General features: G+C 34.5%; 1 protein-coding gene across 5 annotated transcripts in view; it reads left to right on the top strand.

Moving 5' to 3' along the window:
* Positions 1-27,034, top strand: part of CNTN1 (contactin 1) — a 389,373-nt gene that overhangs the window by 254,128 nt on the left and 108,211 nt on the right. For all 5 annotated transcript variants that reach the window (XM_017945784.2, XM_017945787.3, XM_017945786.3 and 2 more), the window contains exons 10-14: positions 1,423-1,547; positions 2,215-2,332; positions 6,849-6,999; positions 11,058-11,185; positions 11,468-11,643. In XM_017945784.2, coding sequence (XP_017801273.1) covers positions 1,423-1,547; positions 2,215-2,332; positions 6,849-6,999; positions 11,058-11,185; positions 11,468-11,643 — 698 coding nt within the window. The remainder of the gene's footprint in view (positions 1-1,422; positions 1,548-2,214; positions 2,333-6,848; positions 7,000-11,057; positions 11,186-11,467; positions 11,644-27,034) is intronic.

A 27,034-nucleotide genomic window follows, 5' to 3' on the forward strand; every position in this document is an offset into this window, starting at 1 on the left:
CAATTAACATGAACATATCCACCAATATTTTAAAAAATATCTCCCTATGTTACAGACAAATGTAATGATAAGTGAAAACATGTACTAAATGAGATTATATATGCTGTAAAATATATAGGTGTACATATGTCTACATGTATAATGTATACATTATAATGTATATTGTTGGTATTTGGTGACATAAAAATGTTTTCTAGTTTTCAAATTTCTAGTATTTTATTATTCGTTAAATGCTTTTTATAAGATGTATATATTGCTTTTGCCATAAAACTAACACAAGTTCCCAGTTTCAAAGAAAATTAAATATTATTCTCCACTCAGGATTCTTTCCTACTACTTCCTTTTTATTTTATATTAATTTATTTATCTGCATTTATTTGGACTAGATAACTGAAATAATCAAAAAGACTGTCAAATTGTTTACTTGCTTGTTCTCTAGAAATATTTTTTTCTTTGGAAAAATTTTAGCATTTTCTCATTTTTATGGATGTTTCTTTAGGTATAAAGTAGATCAGATTAAAGAATGAGACTCAGTTCAATTTTACTAATGCATGGATTTCACCAATAATAGCTACTGTATATAGTTTCTAATATGGAAAGAGTATATTTAGGTGTCCAAGTCATTTTTCTAGCACCACAGTAAGATGTTACAGTGGCCACTAGCTGAAAGTTCCATCAAAATGAAGATACTGTATACCTGAGGGAGTGGGAAAAAAATCTGAGTCTTTTTTTTTTTTTTTTTGAGATGGAGTCTCGCTCTGTCGCCCAGGCTGGAGTGCAGTGGCCGGATCTCAGCTCACTGCAAGCTCCACCTCCTGGGTTTACACCATTCTCCTGCCTCAGCCTCCCGAGTAGCTGGGACTACAGGCGCCCGCCACCTCGCCCGGCTAAGTTTTTGTATTTTTTAGTAGAGACGGGGTTTCACCGTGTCAGCCAGGATGGTCTCGATCTCCTGACCTCGTGATCCGCCCGTCTCGGCCTCCCAAAGTGCTGGGATTACAGACTTGAGCCACCGCGCCCGGCCAAAAATCTGAGTCTTTAAACAAAATGTTAAGAGATGGTGTCATATTGAATTGAGATGTAATTCTTTAAAACCTCAATTGTCATTTTTACAGACTTGAAAGGTTTATGTTATGAGCAGAAAAAGTCAATTATTTTAGTACTAATTATAACTCAACTTTTCCACAAAACATGATTTACAAATGGAAAAATAATGAGTTATAGTTACCTCCTGCTGTAATAACACAGGATTTGCATAGGTTAAACCTATGAAAAGACAAGGCCTATTACTGAATTCGGGATACCTACACTACCTGATGTATTCTGCAGAATTAGTTTAACTAAATGTAATATTTATACTCTGGAGATTATGATGGATCCTGAGACTTTGATTTAACATTTACAATGTTCCTTACTTTTTAGCATTCCCTGAGTGGGTAGAACATATCAATGACACAGAGGTGGACATAGGCAGTGACCTCTACTGGCCTTGTGTGGCCACAGGGAAGCCCATCCCTACAATCCGATGGCTGAAAAATGGATATGCGGTATGTATGTTCAAGTGCTTTGCTGTTCCTGAGTCCCTGTTCAAGCAGTGTTTCAGGGTAGTCCTGGGATACATTTAGCAGGAGAGACAATAGAGAAAGGGTACTTGGGCCCTGAAATATAAAAGCTTCTGAAAAAAGACAAACAAAAACTGAACATAAAGTATCTTCTTTCAGTTTAAACAACTTTCTGTAATCTTACTCTACCTTCTTTCTCTCTCTCTCCTTTTTTTTTCCTTTGTTCCACTTTTCCACCCTCTTCCTACTCATCCATCTCCAATACCTGATATTGTCCTCTTTTTCTTGCCACTATTTTCCTGTACCCCACAGAGACAGAGGTAAGAGTGAAGCTCTAAGTCCTACCTTTGGCCCTGGGGACAAGTAGCAGCAGTGGGATTCTTCTCTACCTTCCCACTGTAATCTCCCAGCTGGTCCAAGAGGGGAAAAGGTGGACTCTCAGCTCTGTAGGATGAATAGAACAAGAGCCTTTGGGCATGGTAAGTGGGTTTTCCTTTCCCATGCCGTGAAAATCCCACTTAGTTCATCTTAGGTAACAGTGGGGGCAGATGAACATAATGTATCTAAATTAAAAGACAACCAAGCCCAGACCTAAGTGAAAGTATTTCTATTAAAGTCCATTGAGAATATGTTTCAATTTTATTCTTTTCAGTATCATAAAGGGGAATTAAGACTGTATGATGTGACTTTTGAAAATGCCGGAATGTATCAGTGCATAGCTGAAAACACATATGGAGCCATTTATGCAAATGCTGAGTTGAAGATCCTGGGTCAGTATCATTTCTAATTTCTGTTAAACATTCATCAAGAAAGTGACATAGTAAAAAAGATGCCGGCGTATCCATAGATCACATTTGATTTCACATTACATTCTTTTATTTACAATGTTAAAAACTTTTAACATGCGTTTGGGAACGAAATGATACGGTTTTTCCTTTCATTGAAGAACATGTAAGTAGGGAGAAAGTAACGCTTTAAACTTTTCTTATGCTGGTTGAATTTCCAACTACATACAAATTCCTATTTCATGAAATTGCATCATTTTATTTTTAGCTAAGAAGCTGAATTCTATAATAAATTTGAAGGAACATGGAATATAATTGTTTTTAGCATTTTTTAATGATAAAGCACAATTTACACATGCCAATTTTGACAAGTCTTATCCTCTCATATGCCTGGAGACTGAACACTGCCTGAAGAATCACATAACATTGAAGACTGATGTTAAAACACTGCATGTGATCAGCGTCAGATGGGTGTCTGGCACTTCGGGGGCATTCTCAGTCCCCGGGTCTCATACACTACAGTTGCTATTCAAAACCTTTAGGACATTCTGCTGGTCCCTTACTGCACCCTGACTCTCGCTTTTATATTGTATTCTTGTGCTCCATGAAAATTGAAATCTTTTGGCATAAAGTATTTCAACTTCCCATCCATCACTCAAAGCTATCTCTTTACTACATTGTCTTTTCAATACTTTTTATCTAGAGAAGAAAGCGTCTCTCCTAAGCAAACATGAAACAATTATTTTACCTCTTTGCTCTATATTCATTCCTTTTCACTTTCCCTGATACTTGATATCAGCAACTATTCATTCTTGTGTGTGTGTGTGTGTGTGTGTGTGTGTGTGTGAACATATATCCACCAGCTGCCTCTCTTAGTCATACAGGATTTCTAGTCCTATATGATGCTTAAGCTTTCTTATCTCTTGTCTTTGGTGATTCTGAGCTGTCAAACCTCACAGACCATTTCTTCTCTATCTCCTTCATTGTCACCTTTTTCACCCTCTCCTCTGCCTGGCTAGAAATCTTGTTCTATCCCAGCATTCCATCCCTCTGATCCATTTCATTTCCTTTTCTGTATTCTACATTATTATTCCTGGATTTTTATTTTTATTTTTAAAATATCTAGTTAATTTTTTGTTCATTTCCTATTACCTACCAGCGATCCCTTTACTTATATCTCTGGCCCAGATAATTATCCTCAGCTTCAATCGCAATATAAATAATTCCTAGTAGCAACGTTCATTTGGATAACCCCACAGATAATCCAAGCTTAGCATGTCTGCAGCTGAATTCATTATTAATGTCTCCCACCCACATTCACATCTTCTCTTCCTCAAAGATTCTTTGTTCTAAAGAATGGCAGAGTCTACCACATCCCTTCCCCATCCAGTACATCCACTAATCTCCAATTTACACCAGAAATATCTCCCATTATGACTACTTTATTTATATTCATTACAACTACTTTACAAAAGTCTATTTTATTGAGACAGAGTTTCGCCTATTACCCAAGCTAAAGTGCAGTGGTGTGATCTCAGTTTACTGCAGTTTCTGCCTCCTGTGCTCAAGCCATCCTCCCACCGCAGCCTCCCAAGTAGCTGAGACAACAGGCACAGTCCACCACACCCAGCTAAGTTTTGTATTTTTTTATAGAGATGGAGTTTCACCATGTTGTTCAGGCTGGTCCAGAACTCCTGAGTTCAAGCGGTCTGCACACTTTGGCCTCCCAAAAAGTGTTGGAATTTACAGGCATGAGCCACTGTGCCTGGCCCTAAAGTCTTACTGTATTATGTCCTTTTCATGTTATTTGAAAGAGTTGTCACGAAGTCAAGTCATATTGTAAGTAGTGAATTCAGGAAGTCAGGCTTTTTCTTCTAGCATTAGTTACTGAAAAGGTAAAGCAATGACTCAATGCGGCCACTTCTATTCTTACTGCACCTAAAGAAAACTCTTCAAAACATTGGTATCACTACAAATTGATTGACACTAAAAGAAAATGATAGAAAATGAGAGAGTTATAATAAAGAATTAAAGAAAACTATCCTCAATAAGTTAAGGCCATCTTAATTTTAACATTCCCAGCCACTTATTAATGCTGAGGATCATACTCTATTTCTTCCTCCCTATGGCCTAAATGTTCTGATAATATATTTACTGTAGTTACTTGGGTATCAAGCAAGCACAAGCTCAGATATCTTTGGTACAAAGGAATAGAAAATCATTGTGACTCTTAGAGAGGAAGTCAGTTTGAATTCTGTCCCAAATGTAAATTTTATTTTCTGTTAAAGTTCATATCTTCATTTGTTTCAAAAGAGAAGTATAAAAACACCTCAGCTCAGACTGAAAGATGTCTATATATTTAGCCTAGAATTGCCAAATCATTTAATGGCTATTAATATAATTAGCAAACTGAGCAATTTGATCCTCCCCAGATCAGTAGCTCTGGACAGGTTTAAATTTGTCTCAATCTATTCTATTCTTGTTTTTTATACTCTTATGAACAGTGCTTCTCCCTTCCTCTCTTTTCTTGGGTTATTTAGTTAATTCATGTGTTCATCCAGCAAATATTTATTGAGCACTTACTCTACACCAGATGCTATTCCTTTAATAGGCTCATATACTGCAATAAAGAACCAAAGAGATAAGAAATGCATCGTACCATCTTCTCAGTTGAGAGGAAGAATATCCCCTTATTTTTGCCACTTCCAAAACATACATAGGAATACAGTCTAGATCCTGTTTTTAGAAATTCAAATATTAGATAAATCTGAAGTCATTTAAAGGACCACACCAAATCAACTATTTCATTGAAATCCAAACTGATTCAAGGAAAATCCTTATTTTTAGATGAATTTTGGTTTTTAAAATATAATCCTATTAAATTTTCTTTCATGTTTTAGAAGCAATATGTCATGTCACACAAAATGTTTATTGAGCCTACACAAAATACTCACTACTGTGTTAGGTGTACAACATAGGTTGGTTGCTTACTAATTTATTTATTGCCAATTATCATAATCCAGACTAGCGAAACAATGGAATAGAATGAATCTTTGCCACAAAAAAATGTCTTCTTCATCAGCAGCAGTGGCCGTACCTAGGAGCACATTAGAAGTGCGGAATCCCAGGCTCACCCCAGACCTGCTGAATGGACACTTTAAAAAGATCCCCAGGTGATTTTAATACAAAGATAAATTTGAGAATGACCAGACCAGAGGATGAAGAGTCAAAATCCAGATGAAGATATGCTTAGGCCTAGAAAAGCCTCCAGAAAGTACACAGTTACAGATAATTGTAATGTGTTGAAATACATGGATGAAATCTCTTTGGAGTCTGCCAAGGGAAGAGGAGAGTGAGCAGTGGATTAAATGTGGGGACCTTGAGGAAAGTTAGAGCATACCATCAAGGGAGTAACTTAAAAACCTCTATATTCTGTTCTGATAATTATTGTTCTGTACTTGGAGGTAAGGATGAACTACAAATGATCATATACTCCTTAGTTAGTTTATTAGAACCATTATTCCCATAGCTGTTTATAGATAGATCCTGAAAGTAGGGCTCCAGTTATTTTGGCATTTTGCAGAGTATTTGCATACAGGTGATGCTCAGTAATTGTATAAAGAAGGAGAGACTGCATTGTTTAATCAGAAGCACATGCTTTGGAAACAGAAGGACCTAGATTCAAATGTGACTCCCACTTGTTACTACCTGTGGCACCTTTGCTGAATTAGATAATCCTAATAGATTTCAATTTTCTCATTTATAAACTGGGTATAGTTCAGTCAACATGTGGTTTAGAGGATTGATTAGGACCATATGTCAGTGTGTATAATGCTGGTCAATTTTCTTCAGCCTTTCACTTTACTTTCCTTGTGGAATTGAGTCAAAGCAACGGAATTCAGTGTTAATTTTAAGGTAAGTATGTATAAAACATTTTATTGAAATTAAAGTTATTTAGTTATTGAGACAGGGTCTCACGGTGTTTCCCAGGCTGGAGTGCAGTGGTGCGATCACGGCTCACAGGAGCTTTGATCTTCTAGGTTCAGGTGATCCTCCACCTCAGCCTCCTTGATAGCTGGGACTGCAGGCATGCACCAACATTTCCAGCTAATTTTGGGTATTTTAGAGATGGAGTTTCACCGTGTTATCCAGTGCACTCTCAAACTCCTGGGCTAAGCCATCTGCCCACCTCAGCCTCCAAAAGTGCTGGGATTATAGGTGTGAGCCACCATGCCTGGACTCTAATTAAAGTTTCTAATAATCAATTCAGTGATCATCAAGAACTGTACATTGGAATTGGGTGAATTTTATAAGTCAAAGTTATTAAATAAAAGTTACAAAGCATTAGGTATAGAATGCCTATTGGTGATAGCTGATCATATTTACTGAGATTAATCCTTTCCATTAACTATTAAAGGAGAATAAAAGATTCTACAACACAGAAGCAATGTTTAGGCTTTACAAATGGAAAGAGAAAAATAACAATTTGTTTTCTTTTTAGCGTTGGCTCCAACTTTTGAAATGAATCCTATGAAGAAGAAGATCCTGGCTGCTAAAGGTGGAAGGGTGATAATTGAATGCAAACCTAAAGCTGCACCGAAACCAAAGTTTTCATGGAGTAAAGGGACAGAGTGGCTTGTCAATAGTAGCAGGTCAGTGCTGAAACTAGAAATCCAATTGCAATAAACTGTTTGAAAAAAGTTTGTTTTATAGAAGACTTATTTATATGTGAATAATGAAAATGTTGTTTGCTCTAAATTATTTTTCTTCACAGAAGATCCTGTAGTTCTAAGATGGAATAGAAATACCTATCCCTGTCAGTATCTATTATAATGAAGGTTCAATTAACAGGACTCTGTAATGTATAAGGAGTTTAGAAAATTGAAGCTCAGAGGTGTTTTTTGTTGTCTTGTTGTTATAAATTGCCCAATGTCACACAGTTAATAAACAATGGGAAATAAAATAGGATCTCTCTAACATGTTTTCCCCCAATATAGGCGTCTATATCCATTCATATTCAACTGAATTTTATGCAATTAGTCTATTATTTTTGTAGAAAAATAAAAAAGTGATTTCAAAGTGCAAATAATCTCTTCCCATCTTGAAATGAACAAGATGTTATCATCATCTTCCTTATAAGTGAACAATCTACCAATGTTTCGGTGGTTTGCGGACAAGATGAAAAAGCAGTGTACAACTTATATAGATTATTTGTGTAAAAGCTACACTGAACAGTTTGTATGTTTCCTAGAAGAAGTAATATTGAGTGCAAAAATTAGGAGGAGGAGAAAGCCAGAATGGGAAATGGGAGGGATGGGACATGGGCGTTGGCTTTGGGGTGTATTCCAGAACGTGAGGGCAGCATGCACAAAGACCCTGTGGTGAGAAGTTTAGAATGTGTAAGAAATTGCAGAAACTGAAATCAGTGTGATTTGTCTTTAGAGGAAAATGGAGGAGACTTTTAAGAGATGAGACATAATAAACCAGATCATCAATGACAAAATTTTCTATGCTAAGGGTCTTGGGCTTCATCTAAGAGTAATGGAAATCTGTTTAAAGTCTTAAACAGGGGAGGACTAGGATGACTTTTGTCATTTGAAAGACAATTATTAATCAAGTGTAGAAAATACATTATTTTCTTCACAGTAACCCAATAAAGTAACATGGGAATTATCATCCATATTTTGATGTGTCTAAAGCTTGGTAAAGTTAAAGTGACCTTCTGAAAAAATATATTGATGTTATCCAAACTAGAACTTGAAGTTGTAAGACACTGATATGAATTGAGAATATGCCAATACAGCGCTCTTATTAGGATGAGCACAGGCACAGCTGTTTATGGAATGGGGGAAGAGGGCAGGGACATCAGGGGCTTCCCTGAACACATTAACTTTTAAAGTTAATATGTTTGACCTAAGAATTGTTAAGATTTTAACAAGAACTGTTAAAGGAAAAGTCCATTTGTTCAATTTGCTGACATTAATGTTCAGACAATGAGCAATGCGGAGACCATGATCAAAGGGCAGCTGCACGTGTAGGTGCGTACTCCTTCCACAACCTAGGGCAGGGCATTCTGCATTGGACAAACCATTAGTTCTCCTCCTTGATAATAAAATCTTTTTCTGATTCTGATGACGACCCATGTCATGGACCTCTTCAACTAAGGATTTCGCAGAACTATGTTTCATGGACTTGTTTTTCCTAAATATCAATATGTGTTCAAAAAAAGAAGAGAAAGATCTAGCTCCTGAAATTTTAGTTTGATTGTGTTATATTTTTAAAGCCTTTGAAATCAAATTGCATTATTTCCTTGATGAAAGAGTCTATAAATCTAATTTTTACTTAGTACTTTAACCCATTAATATCTCAGTGTAAATACCATTTTATAGTAGATATAGTATTCATATGCAAATATATTTGAATTGTAAAATGATACATATAAAAAGCTAAACATAAAAATTTTGGTGTTTATTTTGAAAAAGAATACCCAAGGACTAACTAAATACTGGTCTTTAAGTATAAATATAATCTTATTCTTCTGAATGTAATTATAAAAACCATTTCCACGTAACTAAGTTCTTTCTGTATCTGGTTAGTGGCCTAAAGAGTGCTTTCTGTGATACTTGGGAGAAGCTATGTATCTTGATAAATGGTAATTAGGTTATCATTTTATGATTTTATTTTTGGCTCAAATGATATACTTTCCGCAGCAGAATTTCTTTGTAATTAACAGAATTAAGTTAGTTGCTAATTTAAATTCAATGGATTGCTATTAGCTCTAAAGTCACTTTTATTTAAACCACTTATAGGAAGGGATCTCCGTTAGTGTTTTCTACTCCAGAGGTTATTCTGGAGCAATTTTGGCAATAATAAGTGACCAATTGGTTAAAGACCAGATTGTTCCTAGTTTAACACCTGATCTATATATCATAGTATCTGGAAATAAGGATACGATCTTGAGAGTTTAATCTATATTACTTTAAGAATAAGGATAATTATTACAAAAAATCAGGTTTTCTAAATATTTTTATTAAAAAATAATTTTAATCTCAAGGGAAATGTACCTGAAAGTATAAATGAGATGAATGACACATGGAATTTTGTATACCCTTTAAAGATGGTAAAGATCAGTCGAAAACTAAGTAAGCTAAAAATATTAGCGTGATTTAGGAAAGAAACATGATTGTTTTTTCCACTGCTACTTGATTATAATTTTTGTTGTGTTTCTTGAAAAATAATTAAATGAGAGGGATGTGGGAACTTGGCTGAGGACTTACACTAGAGCTTAGTGAGAAAAAGCGTGACCCATTAGTATTGATATTGTATGAATGTGTGTCCTCCAAGAGGCTGACGCCAGGAAGATTAGCTATGTAAGAAATTAATTAATGGCAATGCATGGGAGGGAAAATAGAGAGGACGCTGGTGGAGGCTTGGAAAAGTATTTTACTGAGGTACAGGTCTGATCCCAGATGAAGGACAGAGGGAAGGAAGGAAAAAATATTGTGCTGAAATGATGTGGACTGCACTGTACTTCTAAGAGAGTACAGTAATGCCACTGGAGAGGCTTCCAGTCAAAAATGTGTATCAGAGGAGTTTGCTGTCTTCCAGGAGCAGGCCCGGTTTAAAATTTCTCCTGTGATCAGTCATTGGCTGAGAACAGTCTGTGGAATGTGTGACTTTGAATAAATGCAGTGATGGATTTCTGAGTAAGCGTCTGGGACAGAGAATAAATTACACTCCTCAGAGTTGGAGAAAGAGGAATACTCTCAGAGCTTCCATGATCTTAAATAATTACTTTTATCGTTATATTATTTTGATACTTCATTTCTCCTTCAACAACTAAAAGTATTCTGAAATGAGCTTCAAGTCAGGACTGGATTGTTCAAGAAAGGAAAGGAAATCCTGGACTATAATATTAGTGGAAATTTTGATATTTTCTTGTATGAAGATTTTTATCAATAAGGTAGACAAAAATAGGGTTTTTTTCTTTTATCAGATTTTGCCCTTAAAATGGATATATGTTTGCATGTTTTGTGCAAACTTTAAAAGATAATTTAGGTTTGAAAATGATCCATTTGAAGAAAGTAAAAAAATCCAATGACAGGCAATTCAGTATTTAATCTAAGTGTGAGTTTCTATACAATAAAACTTGGTGAATTTTTCATCTCCATCCCCTGGGAAAGAGGCTGACATGCAGGGAAATATGTGTAGTATGAAAGACTTAGTTTCTGTTCAAAGAAGAATTTCCTAAGTATTAATTTGTTCCAGAAGTTGTTACTAAGGGAGGTTGTAAAATATTTTTTAAAGTTTCTAAAAATAAAATATGTTTATATTTCTCTGTAGCCATGGAAATGGCAATCTGTCCTCACCTCCTAGTCTGAATTGAAGTCCTGAGGTTACATTTCTGGGAGACCTGGGCTCATTTCTTTCAGGCCTATGACTGATTTCAGCCTGTCCTGTAGTGGAAGGTCAGTTAGAAGACTATGTCAATAGTTCAAGAAAAAGATGAAAGTGGATTTCCAAAACAAATTGTCAATGATGAGAAAAAATATTATAACTAAAGGCTAGAATTTTTCAACTTACAAAAATGTCTGTGGTTGCATGATTTATATGGAATATAATAATTGAAAAATATTAGTGTTTGCAATCTAAGACATAATGTATTTTACTAAATCAGGTTTGTGAATTATATGTATTTTTATTTCACTAGAATACTCATTTGGGAAGATGGTAGCTTGGAAATCAACAATATTACAAGGAATGATGGAGGTATCTATACATGCTTTGCAGAAAATAACAGAGGGAAAGCTAATAGCACTGGAACTCTTGTTATCACAGGTAAGTTAATGTTTGAGGGTGCTTAATTTCTAATGTATTAAAAAAACATGTGATTCAGCACTAAGCATCTAAACAGTCAATGTATTTATAAATTTCTTCTTCAAAAGAATTTCAGGCAAGTTTCTTGCTTGATGATATTGTTCTTGGAATTTGGGTATGAAAACATCTTATTATTTTGCACAAATAAATATATATTGGTTTTTATTATTTTAATATACCAGATAATATGGTGTCTTATATCTACTTGAGTTGTGCTTTACTTATCTATTTAAAAATATATAGATCCCACGCGAATTATATTGGCCCCAATTAATGCCGATATCACAGTTGGAGAAAATGCCACCATGCAGTGTGCTGCGTCCTCTGATCCTGCCTTGGATCTCACATTTGTTTGGTCCTTCAATGGCTATGTGATCGATTTTAACAAAGAGAATATTCATTACCAGAGGAATTTTATGGTATGTGTTTTAAGTTTCATCTTATTAACACCCCAGTGATTCCTATGTCTGCATTGAAAGTTCTATTACTATAATCATATTTTATATGATCTTCGTTTTTCATGAGACCAAAAAGCAGGCAAGAAAGCTTTTTGTGGTTCTCCTTATATTAACTGTTGTACTGCTAAATCTTTCTAAAATGGCTAGCCTTGAGGATTTTGGTAGAAGTATCAATCAATTAATATTAATTGGGCTTTAGGTATGATTCCCCCTTAATTTTAATACAATTTTACATTGATGTGTATTATGTCAGTATATATGTGCCCTTGGTTCTAGTGCCTTTGTTTTTACTTTAAATGAAGAGCATAGAACTTAATCTTTGTTATAATGATGACCTTAAGGCATTTAAGTTATGATTTAAGAGTAAGAAAGACACAATTACATATGTTGGAGAATTTGGAGAATTCGTTTATATGATTTGAAAAGGGTTAAATGGCTATATTTTAAGAATTAAAAAGTGTTACATTCTACAAGCCCTATAACTAAACATAGTGATATAGAGAGTCAAGGTGTAGAAAGAAATAAAATAGAGGAAAAAGATTGGGAAGTAAGGCATGCAAAACAACTTGTATAGGAACATCGTTGGTGTCTTGGTAGGCTGTCTAGGTTACAATGTATTTAAAAAGTAAATCAATCACTGGCCCTACCAGCCTCTTTAGAAAAGCAAACATTTGGAAGACTAAGGACATATTTAGAACATAGGCATAATTAAGAAAACTTTTATTTTAGAAGTCAGTTACTAATATAAAAAAGAAGCACGAATGAACTTAGTAGGACATTTAAGATTGTTTAAGTCCCATAAAATCTGAAGATTGATATGTACACACTATCGTATTATGCGTTCATATTGTCCAGCTATGTTTTTAGCTTTAGAGGAGTTTTAATTTAACTGATCTAGCTACAACTGTACACCTCTAGTGTACACCTACCAATCCTCTTTCAGTTTCTGAACCAAAATTATATTTTAAAGAATAACAGTTGTGAATTGGCAGGGAACTGTAAATTTTGTATTTTGACATTATACCAGGTAATATATTTTCCTTATAGATCTGAAACTATTTTGCATATGCCCAAAATTAGTCAAATTGGCACCAAAATCTCCAATACTTTATTTAAATTTTATTTTATTTTGCAAGAAAAGTAAATACAACTCGGGTTTGATTCATTTTAAGGGAAAAAAGTGAGCTAAACAGGGATCTTACTTTCACAAAAAGTAGCCTTCTGAATTTGAAAGAATTATCTTTGGTGTTATAAATTGAATAATTTCAAAAGTAAAGTCTAGAAGTTCCACAACTATAGTTTATAAAGTAGTAACTAATAGCTGCAATGAAGTCTATGTAAATAAATTTGCAGACAAAAATTGCCCTCATTAAACTGAAATTTCGTATTTAGAGCTAATTTATATTCTTTAACATACTAGTTACATTGTGCTGTTAGATGTAAATAACGACTGCAAAAAGAAAACGATAAAAAGGAATTTAAAGAGAAAGAAAAATGGAGCCCAGTCACTTAAAAAAACAAAAAACAGTAAAACAAAGAAATAACTGGAATACTAATTAGGAAATAAATAATAAATTAGACCATAAAAATGTAAATGACCTTATGGCCACTTACTGCACGTTCTCCCTTTTCAGATGATAGCTGCAGAGATTCACATAGTTGCCTCCTCAGCTAAACCAGAGTAGAGTCCTGACCGCAGGCCCAATCTCAGGACTCACCCGCTCAGGTTTCAGTTCATTCCATCAAATCATGCTCTGACCGTGGGAGCAAACCTACTCAGCTGGCTAGATATGCATCTTAATTGAATCAGAATATCAAATGCACATGTTTTAGCACTTTGCAGATGGACAGAAGCATTCAATTATCTCGATTTTTAAACAGCCCGGATAAGAATCATTTTAAAATAAATAGTTAAACTGAATTCTGTCTTTCAAACCAACACAAGACTAATGAAGCTTTCCCTGGCACCTTCCTTCTCGTTTAAGGTAAACTAGAAAGTTAAACTTCACTGCTCAATATGCCATGCAAAATTTAAGTAAAAACACTGTAAATATGTGATCCTCCTTTTAGAAGAGAGTCCTGGAAGCTAATAATTGCTTCCAGGACTGTTAATAGATCATTCTCAAAATAAGTGGCTCCTCCTATCAAAAGCTTAGTGTGTGTATATATATATATATATGTTTCTTAAATAATGATTTGGTGTTTTAGGTAGTTCTCCCAATATTTCAACAATTGAATAGCATTTGTTCATTAAGAATACATACTAAGCACATGCTATAAGCAGACACATTTGTAGGCACTAGGGTAAATAAAACACTGAAATAGACACAGACACCAGCCCAAAATAAACCAATGATACCCTGAGAGTTTAAGATTCAGATGTAAATGTTTATTTGGTAGCTATTACAGTTAACAAAACCGATGTAATTAACATGTTTTAACAATTTTCATTGCTAAAAATTAATACAGGATGTTCTGACTAATAATAAAAAAGAATAGGGAAATCAAATTTTAAACTTTTTATTTCAAGAACCTAAGTTTTTGTTTTCCAATTTAGTTTCAATAAATTGAAGTCAATCAAGTATGCACTGATTTTAGCTTGCTATTCTTGATTTAAACCACTAAGGGGCAACATTGTATAAGGATTCAAATTTCACAGTCTGGTGTAATTTGGGACTTTCGTTTCCTTCATGAAATTAAACAAATGCATCTGCTCATACTTATTAATAAATTGTGAGATTATAGGTGATTTTAAAAAGTCTTCTTTATACTTTTTCTAATTAAAGTTATGTAATTATTAGGAAAAATGTAACTATACATTTTTAAAGATGTATATTTCTTTTCTTTTTTTTTTTTTTTTTTTTTGAGACGGAGTCTCGCTCTGTCGCCCAGGCTGGAGTGCAGTGGCCGGATCTCAGCTCACTGCAAGCTCCGCCTCCCGGGTTTAAGCCATTCTCCTGCCTCAGCCTCCCAAGTAGCTGGGACTACAGGCGCCCGTCACAGTGCCCGGCTAGTTTTTTGTATTTTTTAGTAGAGACGGACTTTCACCGGGTTAGCCAGGATGGTCTCGATCTCCTGACCTCGTGATCCACCCGTCTCGGCCTCCCAAAGTGCTGGGATTACAGGCTTGAGCCACCGCGCCCGGCTGTATATTTCTTTTAAGAGTTTAATAGGAACACCAAAAAAGCAAAAATTACACTGTCTTTATATTTAGTGATCCTACTTTATGTAAAACTCTTTAGGATTAATTTGTTTTTTAATGTAACTTTCAATTTTAACGCAGTAAATGCACACCTAGTACTGATTATAGAAAAACACTAAGGATTTAAACATCTAAAATTTTCCTGAGTATATTAATATGTAATAATTGTCAGATGTTCCACTGGAACTTGAACTTATACATGGGGGGTGTTAAAAGTACAAGCTCGAAACAGAAATTTAATAAATGTGAGGTTTTGATACAATAAGATATTAAAACAGTTTATCTGCCATTATTTTATTTTGTTGATGTTATATTGCAAATGATCATAAATTTTTCAAGTCCAGTTATAAAGTGGCTCCTGTTTTGGCTTTCTAATTCAATGGCTACTTAATCCCTTAGAGTAAATACAAACGGCAGAGCCATTTTATTTATCATTTAATTTATGACTTTTCTTGTTCCAGAGAAGACTTAAGACAATCTATCAAAATTACAAATTTTAAATATCTAATTTTATTCTTCTTTCAAGGTGGCACCTAACCTGTAGAATTTTTCAGTAGCCCTCAATTTTTGACATTCATTTTGGGTCATTAACAACATTAGCTGCTTAGAGTCATTATCTTTATTACATGAGTTTCTAAAAATTTCCAGTTCTGGAGATTGTCACTATTTCATTCGTATATATATATATATATATATATATGCGCATACACACACACACACACACATATATATTACTCTTATTACAAATACATGTTAAAATTGTAATACTGTGGGACATTATTGCCTGTCTTTTATGAATTCATAAATATCATTTGAATTGTTCAGAAATTCTGTCACAAACCAACCTGGGCTTTAGGCTTCATTTTCTCACCTCTTATTTGGTGACCCTGATCCAGGGATTAAAATTCTCTAAGCCACCGAATTTCCCTCTGTAAAACATGATTAATCATTCACTTACTTCAGTCAGGTTACTTCATTGAGTTTACAAAACTAGTTACTTCATGAAAGAGTGCATATAAAGAGTTGGCACAGGATCTGGTATATAAGTGATTATTAATACTTTCTATAATAGAGCAATCATCCCCAACTGGAAATTCTAGAAGCTTTTGCTAGTTTTTTTTTTTTTTTTTTTTTTTTTTTTTTTTTTTTTTTTTTTGTCTCAGTCTAAGTATCCAGCACAGCAAGTAGTGCAAGTATTAAATTGTGAAAAATGAGATCTGTGGCTCAAAAAAAAAAAAAAAAAACTGGGTATTTCATTGCTGAGGGCGGTGAAGAGGTAATAATAGTTACCATTTATTGTGGGCTTACTGTTTAGTCAGAATTGGGTTAAATGTTTTTCACATATTTCTCAGTTGATCTTCACAGAAATCCTCTGTGGAGTGCGTATTATTGTGATTTTCTCAGTTTCCAAAGTGAGGAAAGTGAGCATTAGAAAAATTGAGTAACTGGTCCCATGTAATCATACAAGTCACTAGTGGCTAACATGATTTGAAGCCAGGTGGCCTGACTGCCAACCCTGTAATCTCCACCACTTCGATTCTTCATCTTTTGGTTAATGTTCACGTCTGTGAAATAATTCTCCCCTAAGTGTTTGACGTTCTACAAGACAGTACTGTTCAACTCACATATTTTATTCTCTAATCTGGTTTAATGAACCTTGTATGCTCACCATATTGCCCAAATTACTTCATTCTCCCTTCACTGTTAGCCACCTTTGCAATACACTGTAAGTCATATCTACACAGTTTCAAGTGGTCTAACTATAAAGTTCCTGGCAATTCCTATTGATCCCCTGTAGATAGTTACACTGGGTGTGCGTTTGCAGGTATGTGTGTGTGCATTTTTTCTGAGTGCATAGGCAATACCACTCAAGAGAGAAGATTTCTTACCCAAAGGTTATTTTCCTTTTTTAAGGAAAAATTTTATTAAACATATCAAAAAAGGTCTTTAGATTTTAGAAATATGTATTTAAAACTAGATCATGCTGTGATCTTGTGCAGAAATTGTTTCTGCAAGACAAGCAAAAAGGAGAGGAAAAATGATAAAACAGAAGTCAGTTTGTTATTTTTAAAATATTTGTCTCTATTCACTATTTTTGTTGTTGCTATTGTTTTTGTGGGTTTTTATTTTATTTTGAGACAGAGGTTAGCTCTTGTTGCCCAGGCTGGAGTGTAATGGCGCGATCTCGGCTTATTGCAACCTCTGCCTCCTGGGTTCAAGTAATACTCTGGCCTGAGCCCCCCAAGTAGCTGGGATTACAGGCACCCACCACCATGCCTGGCCAATTTTCTGTATTTTTAGTAGAGACGGGGTTTCACCATCTTGGCCAGGCTGGTCTCGAACTCCTGACCTCGGGTGATCCACCCACCTCGGCCTCTCAAAGCACTGGGGTTACAGGCATGAGCCACCATGCCCAGCCTCTATTCACTGTTGAACAAGAAGGTTGATTATCCAGAATTATGTGGCAGAAAACAAGGACAGTTGGGCAATAATCCTTGGTCAGAATCAGATTTGAGCCGAAAAAAATTAGAGAAGGAGACTAGGCAGCCACAGGGAGATCGTGGAAGCCCTGAAGCTTTGTAACTTTGGTCCCGTGTGGAAACATTTTTGGTTATCACAACTGTAGAGAGGTGTGTGTGTGTGTGTGTGTGTGTGTGTGTGTGTGTGTGTTGGGGGGGCGGGGGTATTTTAGGTATCTGTTTAGCTGTTAAATATCCTATAATGCACAACACAGAGTCCAAAAACAGAATATTATCTGGCCCAAGTTATCAATAGAACCAAGATTGAGAAATGTCCTCAAGAAAGATATTGAAGAAGAGACTTAGCAGTACTGGGACTGGCCACCGCAAGGTTTTAAGCATGATGTATTGGAAACAAAGAGATGTTATATTGTTTTGAGCATCTGAGAGTATTGGGGACACAAATAAAAATAAACTAAAATTTTTAAAATGTATATCCAAAATAGTTTAAATAGTAGAGGATAGTGGATATGTGCTTCTTGAATTTAAGACTCTTAAATTTTGATGAGCTGTGGAAAAGAGGGAGAAATACATAAAAAAAAAAAAAAAAAATAAGTACAGGCTTCTGGCATAGTCTTGTGACCACAAAAGATACAAAAGCATCCGGCCCATGTCAAATTGCTCTATTTTCCTTATCAGTAATTAGTTTGAAAGGAGATAGATAATTAGATTGTACTTTATTCTGTATGAATATATAACTTTTCTGATCTATTTTTTACTACGTTAATAAACCTATACTGATACCTAACTGCTATATTTTATTTGCTACTTTCCAGTGGTAAACGAAGGAAGGTATCTATGTTCCTGGGTGTTTTTTTAGTTGGGCTAGCTTCTTTTAAGATCATCACACTTCCCATGCATAGACCATGTTAGCTGATGTCACTGTCTAGCCTAGCTTCTCATAGTCCTTACTAAGCATTTGTTGATAAGAATGTGAGGTGAATGGAATTAAGCATATATATAATATATATATATAAAATATATTATACATTATTATATACAAAGCATATATTATATGTTATATAATATAAAATATATACATATAGGCTTTGAGGGATCTGCCAAAATTTATCAAAATTTAAGGACACATCTTTTACATAGAACTCCACACATATTTAAGCACCTCCACATTGCTTATTCTGGCTTTTTTTGCTTGTAAAACAGACAATAAAAAAGAGGGATAAATAAACCTGTAAAATGTTGGTGTCTTAAACATTTTATGAGTTTACATGGTGTTTGATGTTTTATTTACAGCATACTAGAAATATGCTACTTTGTTATTAGCGGTTGCAGTCCTAAAAAACTATCTAATTTTTTCACTTTGTGCTTAAGAACAGAGCATGATCTAAAGATTTGGACATTTGCTCCGGTTTTGCCACTGACGAATTATATGACACTGGGCAAAACAGTCACTCTGAGCCTCAGGCTTCTCCTCTGTCACATGAAGAGTTTGGGCTACATCAAAAGTTTCCAAAATCAACAGTGAAAAAAAGCTTTTAGCAGCAAAAATGCTTTTTGGAAAGACAATTCAAATCAGAACCTCAGCATATAAACAAAAGATGAAAATGAGATTGCTCTGAAGATGAAATTGTGTGTGTGTGTGTGTGTCTGTGTGTATTTGTGTGTCTGTGGAGCATACTACATAGCCAAGACCCTTATCCACAGGGTCTCTCACTTCCTCTTATCTCCAAAATGCCCATTCTAATCACTTTTTTCTACAAAGTGGTCCAAGAAGACTTTTAGAACTCTAAAGCTAATGGGAACCAATTTGAAAACCATATAATGATATATGAGTTGTATTTCAACTCTAAAACATAGGATCCAAATCAAAGGCATTGATGTTTTTGTCCCATCATTCAAAATGCTTAGGAGAAACCGCAAAGAAAATGGTCTTTTGAGTTTTCATTTAAAATGGCCACCTGATCAAAATTGGACTCTTCAGGTGTCACTCTCATTGTTTATTCCATACAAAAATAGCCAAATTTAGAGATTTTCAACACTTCTACTCTTAATATATATGCAAACTCACTCTTAGTAATTATCTTAGTAGTCTTAGAAATTATCCTGGACAACTTACCTTATTTTTTGTATATCCAATGACATCACTTCACTTTAATAAAGTTGTTTTGTCATTTTATTTTTTTGACTCAATATTGATGAATTACTTCAAATAACACTAACAAAAACTAGATAACATTAGAGAATTACTGTTAATTATGTCATGTGTGAAAATGGTTTTGCATACAAAAATTAGCCTAGGGTGGTGGTGCACGCCTGTAATCCCAGCTACTTGAGGGGCTGAGTCCTGAGAATCATTTGATCCCAGGAGGTAGAGTTTGCAGTGAGCCGAGATTGTGCCACTGCACTCCAGCCTAGGTGACAGAGTGAGACTCTGTCTCAAAATTAAAAAAAAAAAAGAAGAAGAAAAAAAAATGGTTTTGTGATTATGTGAGAGAATGACCTCAATTTTTTGAGATTCAAGCTAGTGTCTTTAGAAATTGCTGATGAGTTGATGAGTTGAGTACTGATATCCTAATATCCGGAATTTATTTTTCAAGAGTTCAGCCCTAGACGGAAAGACAGATAGTGGACAGAGAGAAGTAAATATAGAGCTAGTTAGCTAGACAATTAGATAAGGCAAATATGGCAAAAAGTTTACAATTGTTAAATCTAGTTGCCTGGTTTATTTTACTTATGTTTGAAAATTTAAATAGAAAAAATTAATAAGTAAAATAATAACATATCATATATGAAGAAGCACCACATCTACTTACCACACTAGTGAACCTAAATCCAGTTATCTAATCTATTAAGCACTACCTTGGAAACAGCTTGACCTGGTGAAATTAGGGCTATATATTACCTATGGAGCCTTCCACAAACAGTTTAATGTAAAATCTCAAGGTCCTTGTTTCTGAAATGGGAATACTAATAGTAAATCCTTGGGGAGTATTACTTCTGGAACTCAGAATTGAAAAGGAGATAGTCTTAGTTTCATTATTAGGGCTATGAAATTATAAATGTAATTACAGAAATTGAATAAGAAAATGTATGTAAAGTAGCTAGCACATTGCTAGACATTTAAAAACATTCAATAAATTCGATTTGGTAATAGTAGGAGTTCAGTAGTAGTATCAGTAGTGGCAGTAACAATAGTAGAAGTTATAGTAGCCATTTTAATAGTAATAGTAGCAGTTTTAGTAGTATTAATAGCGATACTAGTAATACTAGTGGCTATAGTTATAGTAGTTTTGTGTCTTCCTCTGTAAAATACAGCGATGTATCTCATAGGGTTGTTATTAAGAGTAAGTCAGTTCACATGTATATTTATAACAACCTTTGAACCTAGTTAACCCTAACTAAATATCTGCTATTAGTAGAGTTGGTGGTGGTGGTGGTGGTGGTAATGTTTACAGTTGGATATGACATATTTGCTATATTATTTTTGCTTTCTCTAACAAGCCAAAAGTAAAGAAGAAAAGTTTTGTTTCATGGATATAGCATATATCAGACATATTTAATAATTTTTATGTTTATAAAACATATTCTTTAAAGGATGCACTTCTATCCAAACTTCTATATCTCTTTACTCTGAACTTGAATGGAACGAATTATTTAAGTGACAATTATGAGCTCTAAGTTTTATCTAGACCTTTTCTGTACCATATAGAATCTTTCTTTGTTCACTAGGATTAATTCAATTTGTTAATACAACATAATCATTGAGACTCATTTACATTGAAGAAATGATTTTGCAGTTAGTTTATGGGGGAAGGTGAAGGAAGGGCTGGGTATTTAGATGTTGGAAGTCTTTTGATTTAAACTTGAGAAACTTCTAAGTGGTCAACCACATATACACTTTGGAACATCCCTGAGCTTTGCTATCACAATTTCCAGTATGTGATTCAACTCTCCTCATATGAAGGGAAGAATTTTGTAATTGAGCCAAGCTGTGGCTTTTAGTAAAAATATAGTGAGCATTCATATCTAATTTGTGGCTAGAATGTGCTGAGGCCCATGATCTTTACTTGCTTTGTAAGCGTTCTGCCAACCACTGAGAACCTCAACTTCTCCTGAGGTATGGAAAGTGCTAGTAGTATTTATAAAAACTTTAGGGGTGCTTTCATACATACACAACTATATTGGGAATGATACTTTATATTTTTTCTTCTTTCCTTCTGAGAAGTTTTATTGCTACATGTTCACCAAATGTAGAACCAGTGAGAATAAACATTACAGTTGCTTCTTACTGTTTTATGCAAGTGGGCTTATCAATAAGAGTTAATTTTCAAACAAGTTTAACGTTAAACTTTTAAAGTAGTTTAATTAAAAGTCGTAAAAGAGTTTAGTGTGAAAATTAATAAATATAAATTTAGCATCATGTATTTTAGGATATAAAATAGTTTGTGCTTTTTATTACATGTGACAGTATAAGAAGAATGACCACATTATTCCTATCAGAATAAAATAACCAAATGTATAAACAGCACCATGTTTCAAAGAGAGTTTAGGGAAAAAAGATAGCAATTTCATTAAGAAAGAAAGAAGATTAGATACATCACATAAATATTTTTAAAAGGGCAATTATGATACCACAGTATGTTTATTTTTATATTACTTTCTGCCCTCAATTTTTTGTTGTAAAGTTGAATGAAGAAACATTTTAAATTGCTAAGGTGATTGTTTTGAAAATTCAAATCTAGTGACATGACTCATTGAAAGAGTGGGAGTTTAGTAATAGGATTATCTTTCAATTAGACACCAAAGCAACCAAAGTACTGAGATCATTTAATGAATAAATACAAAAAAAGTGCTTTTTACTTATATGCAGACATTATTCTTTCCAAATATTACTATTATGTTGTGTCATAATAGTTGAAAGATTTTACTTAATACATTTATATTATTGAATATTTAGTATCAAGTGCATTTCAATTAAGGATGTCAAGATACATCAAAACAGTCTATTTAACAAACATATAATGTTTATTTTATTTTACCATAATTATTTTATATTTTACTTTTCCTAGTAAAAAAATACTTAGACATATATGTCAATTAACTTTGATAGTTCAAGAAAAACTCATATTTACTTTCTCTATATATGAGTCTTACTCTCTGCTTACCTCAAAAAAATTTAAATATAACTATAAGTAATAAAATAACATATTTTACCTCCTTTGTTAGATGAATTCTATTTAGTATTGTATAAGAAGTTAGGCCAGCTGCAAAGTTGGGCACAGTCCTCAAAACCACCCTCACTTCTGACACCAACTGCAAGTTCAAGGGGTTGTAAAAACCACCCTCAGTTTCCATGCTTCGCTAGAAGTGATTCACAGAACTCACTTAAAGCTATTATACACGCGGGTACAGCTTCTTATAGGAAAAGGATACAAATTAAAACTAGCCAGAGGAAAAAGCACACAGGGCAGAGTGGAAGTACAAAACACAGAGCTTCTATTGTCTTCTCCCCGTGCTGTTAAAATGCATTACTCTGACTGCTCTGACATGTGGCAGTGTGTTTGAAGTGCCAACCAGCAAAGCTTACTGAGCCTTTCTGTCCAGAGGTTTTGGGGGGACTTCATCAACTAGACATGATTGATGGACTCATTGCTCACATGGTTAATCTCAGTCTCTGGGTTGACTGATACCACATGAATCAAATCCCCTACTCTAAGTCAAAATGTCCTATTTGTGGCATGACCAGGCCCTTCTCTAAGACTCTACAGGTGTAATTAACTCATGCCCTAAATCACAAGGTTGGATTTTCCAGTATGACCCAACTCCTACCCTATGACCAGACCCAGCTTGAAGACTATACAGGTGTGGCTAACCCATACTCTAAATCATATGATTGGACTATCCTGTATGACCCAAGACCTCCCAAGCAAAGAAAGGCATTATAGAGATTACTTTCTAGAAGCTGAGGGCAATGGCAAGACCTCTCTTTGGGCAAGGCCAAATTCTTTACTACACTAGGGGTTGGAAATGTTAGATGTTCAGTTTTCTTGTATATTAGTGATATTGTTTTCTCTATAAATTTTCACGTCTTCCCAATAACCTTTCATTTTCTTATGAAATTAGTGTATAGATATTTGAAATATATCATTCCTAGTAGTTTATCTCACAGATATGGATAGCAATAGTTTTTCTCAAGTCAGTTATTTTATCTTATAACATTATCATTCTCATACTTGAAAAAAAATTTGAAATTACTAAAAGGATGTCTATTTAATAAAAACACTTTAGATTATTTTAATGTATCTATTCAATATTTATTTGTTGAATTCTATTATATGTCAGATATTACATTAAGTACTTAGTATGTAATAATGAATAAGACCTGGTTCTTTCCTTAAGGAATTACAGTCTAGTGGAAGAAATCAACAGTGACATGATTACAGTAGAAAGGAATAGTTACAATGAAAATGTACAAAGGGCAGTAACTAATCCAGCCTTACAATTTCAGAAATGGGAGGGGTATCCAAAATGTGGGTTGAACGTTCATAGCCAATTAATGGAAGTGGGAGGTGGGGCAATCCAGGCCATGCAAGTGATATATGTAAAAGTTGGCTGTGAGAGCACATAGCAAAGTATATCCTATTCACCGTGGCTGGGGCTCAGGAGTTAGGTGCAGGGGTAATCTATGGAGGTTGAAGGTGTGTGTACTTCACTCTCACACAAGAAAAGCCTCATTATGTGTTTAGTAAATGCTGTCACTGTCATTGGTTATATGTACTTGCTAACATAATTCTGAATGTAGCTGAAAAGAGGTGAATACATATTATCTTAAGAGCAGATACCAAAATTCTAGACAATTTGACAAGTTAATTCAAACAAGATATATTTAGTGTGATTATTTGCTTGGCACTGTGCTGGACTTGAGAAGACAGCACATGCAGCTGTATACATATACAACACAGGGATACAACATGTCTGCTAAATAAAACAGACCTATTTCCTCACATCAAACTTACAGTTGGCCAGGGAGACCAACTTCAACCACATAATCACACAAGTGTTTAACTGCATTTAAGATATGTAATATGACATAAGTTTCATGGTAGTGTAATGAAATACAGAAAGGGGACCTGCTTAGTCCACAGAAAAGGTAAAGGCTTGCTGGAGAAAATGATTTGAACTGGTATTGGGTAGAGGTGAAGGTGATACGGGAGAGGGTATTGAGGTTATTAGGGGTATGAATCACAATTCCAAAAGACAAGACAATGTGGTGAACCAGAGATTGAAGAGAACAAGATGCATTTGCAGTCCTAAAAAGAGAATGTTCTTCCTGGAGAGCAGAGTGTGAGTGAGATGGCACACTAGCTGAGCTGGAGCATCAGATAGAGCCTAGAGAATGGAATCCAGTTGGCTACAATAATGCTATGGCTTTTGTCCCAGGAAAGGGAAATTTTAAAGGTTTCAGTTTATCTGCTTTTATGGAAACAAGTGAGTTGGGCCTACCTGCATTTTTAAAAGGTTATTCTAGGTAAACAATAGAGAAAATAATAGGGTGGAAAAGTGGTAGAAGTAGTGATCAAATAAGATGTAGGGGTTCAGGTGAGAGATGTGGGGAGTTTGGATAAGAGGCAGTTGCGATGGAAAGAATGGATAAATTCAAGAATTTATGATGGGTTTATAAGAAAGTTGAAGAAAGGGAGGGGTTAAGAATGTCCTAGAAGTGCCTGGAAATTCAGATGGCTAGAAAAAAATGAGTATTTGGGGAAGGAAAGCCAAATGCTATCAAGAAGTCAAATAAGACGAGTTGAAGCAGTGGGACTCAGATGAGAACTGATTGAAGAGTAAGAAATGAAGAAATGGAAAAACTAAAAACTGAATAGATATTGTCAGAATCCAAGCAAAAATCAAACAAACAGCTTAATATGAGAAAATAAGATTTATTTACAAGAGAAAGAAGAGAAGAGAGAAATAAGAGATTGGTAGTAGGAGTGGCTGCCAACAAGATGGCAGAGCACTGGGAGAGGTGAAGGTCACTGGGAAATTCCCAATAAATTTATGGCCAACAGGACTTTTAAAAACAGAAGTATGCAGTGGATGATATTTTTCAAGGTTGATTTGCCCTACTTGTTTTTGATATAACCAGTTCCAGCTCCTTCAATTGTTCAGTAAACTCACTTTACTAGATAACACTTCATGCTATTTGGTTTTATGATAAAATAGAGAAAGTGCTGAATTTCTAGTCTGGAGCTCCTTGGTATGACATAAATAAATAAATAACAGACTAAGAAGACAGAAGGAGAAAACTCCCCTATTCCAGGAATTTCTTGGGAACTGTTTCGATTTTCGGCCAATCTGTACCTCAAGGGACCAGAAGATCTCAACTGACATTAAATTAAGACTGGCTAATATCAGGGAATAAGGTGTGTGGCCACTGATCAGTTCTTTATGTGGAGATATTAGTATTTTATTTCAACCAACTGTACCAGTATGCTCGCTCAGCTATTATTCTTAACCTCATTAATCTAGCACGGGATGCAAGCCCAGATGTTTTCCAAGAACTGGAGGGAACATAATATATGAAGAGGCTATTGGTAGAACCTATAGTGAAGCAAAACATTCACTCCATGTACAGGCATGATACATCATAGGTATCTAGATACTTATGACGGAAATAGTTAATCAATATTTTTGGTTCACAGGAAAACCAAATGTCCATTTAAAAATTGAGTTTTCCAAGTTTTAATTCTAAGAAAATATCTTGGAGATAATTAACATGAACTTTGACATGCTCCCGCTACCATACAAGCTGAGTGACCTTAGTTATCTTAGTTAAATTACTTGGATTCTCTAAGTCTCACTTTTATTGTTAATTAAATGGACATAGTAAGACCTATCTCATAGGGCAGTTCTCAAAAAAGGATTGAATAAAAGTGTGTGTGTGTGTGTGTATGTGTGTATGTGTGTATGTATATATTTGCACAGACCAGGACCTGGTATAGAGTAGGCATTCAATAACTATTAGATACTTTTGGAAATTACATTGAAATGGTGTCTCATCATCACAAGCAAAATTTTCTCAAGACTCTCAAAACTATGTGTTGAAAACTCCTGGAGGCAATAGAATAGAGCATCGAACAAAACAAAAACTCTTGTTCTCACAGAACTTATAATTTGGCAACAGAGTACTTGTTAGTAGAATTGTACATTTTCTCAATTTCTGCAAACATTTAGTATCTTTGTAAAATGAACTATGGCGCATATTAAAACTAGTCAATTAAATCAGCTTTGTGAAACCAAATCAATCATTCTTCCAAACCATATAGCATTTGAACTCACTGATACTGAAAACTATGTTTATTAGACCTTCATGTTTCTCTTTAAGAGATACCAATGAAGTAATTTCATCCCTTGAGTTTCTCTTGATATAACCCTCTGATTGTGGAAATAATAGAATGTTAAAGATATGAAAGCTAAAAAAAATACTTTATTAACAAATTATTCACTTTATTTTTCAGTTGAGAAACTGAAGCCTAGAGCAAGGACATACAGTTAGCATGTCTAAAACACATTCTTTAAGTGGTGTTCATTTTGTCAGGGGAAAAAAACCTACCTCTTCTAACTTAAATGCCATATAATTGGTGAAAAATGTACTGATTTGAATAATTGCTGT

This window comes from Papio anubis, chromosome 9, assembly GCF_008728515.1.
Source record: "Papio anubis isolate 15944 chromosome 9, Panubis1.0, whole genome shotgun sequence".
NCBI lineage: Eukaryota > Metazoa > Chordata > Mammalia > Primates > Cercopithecidae > Papio > Papio anubis.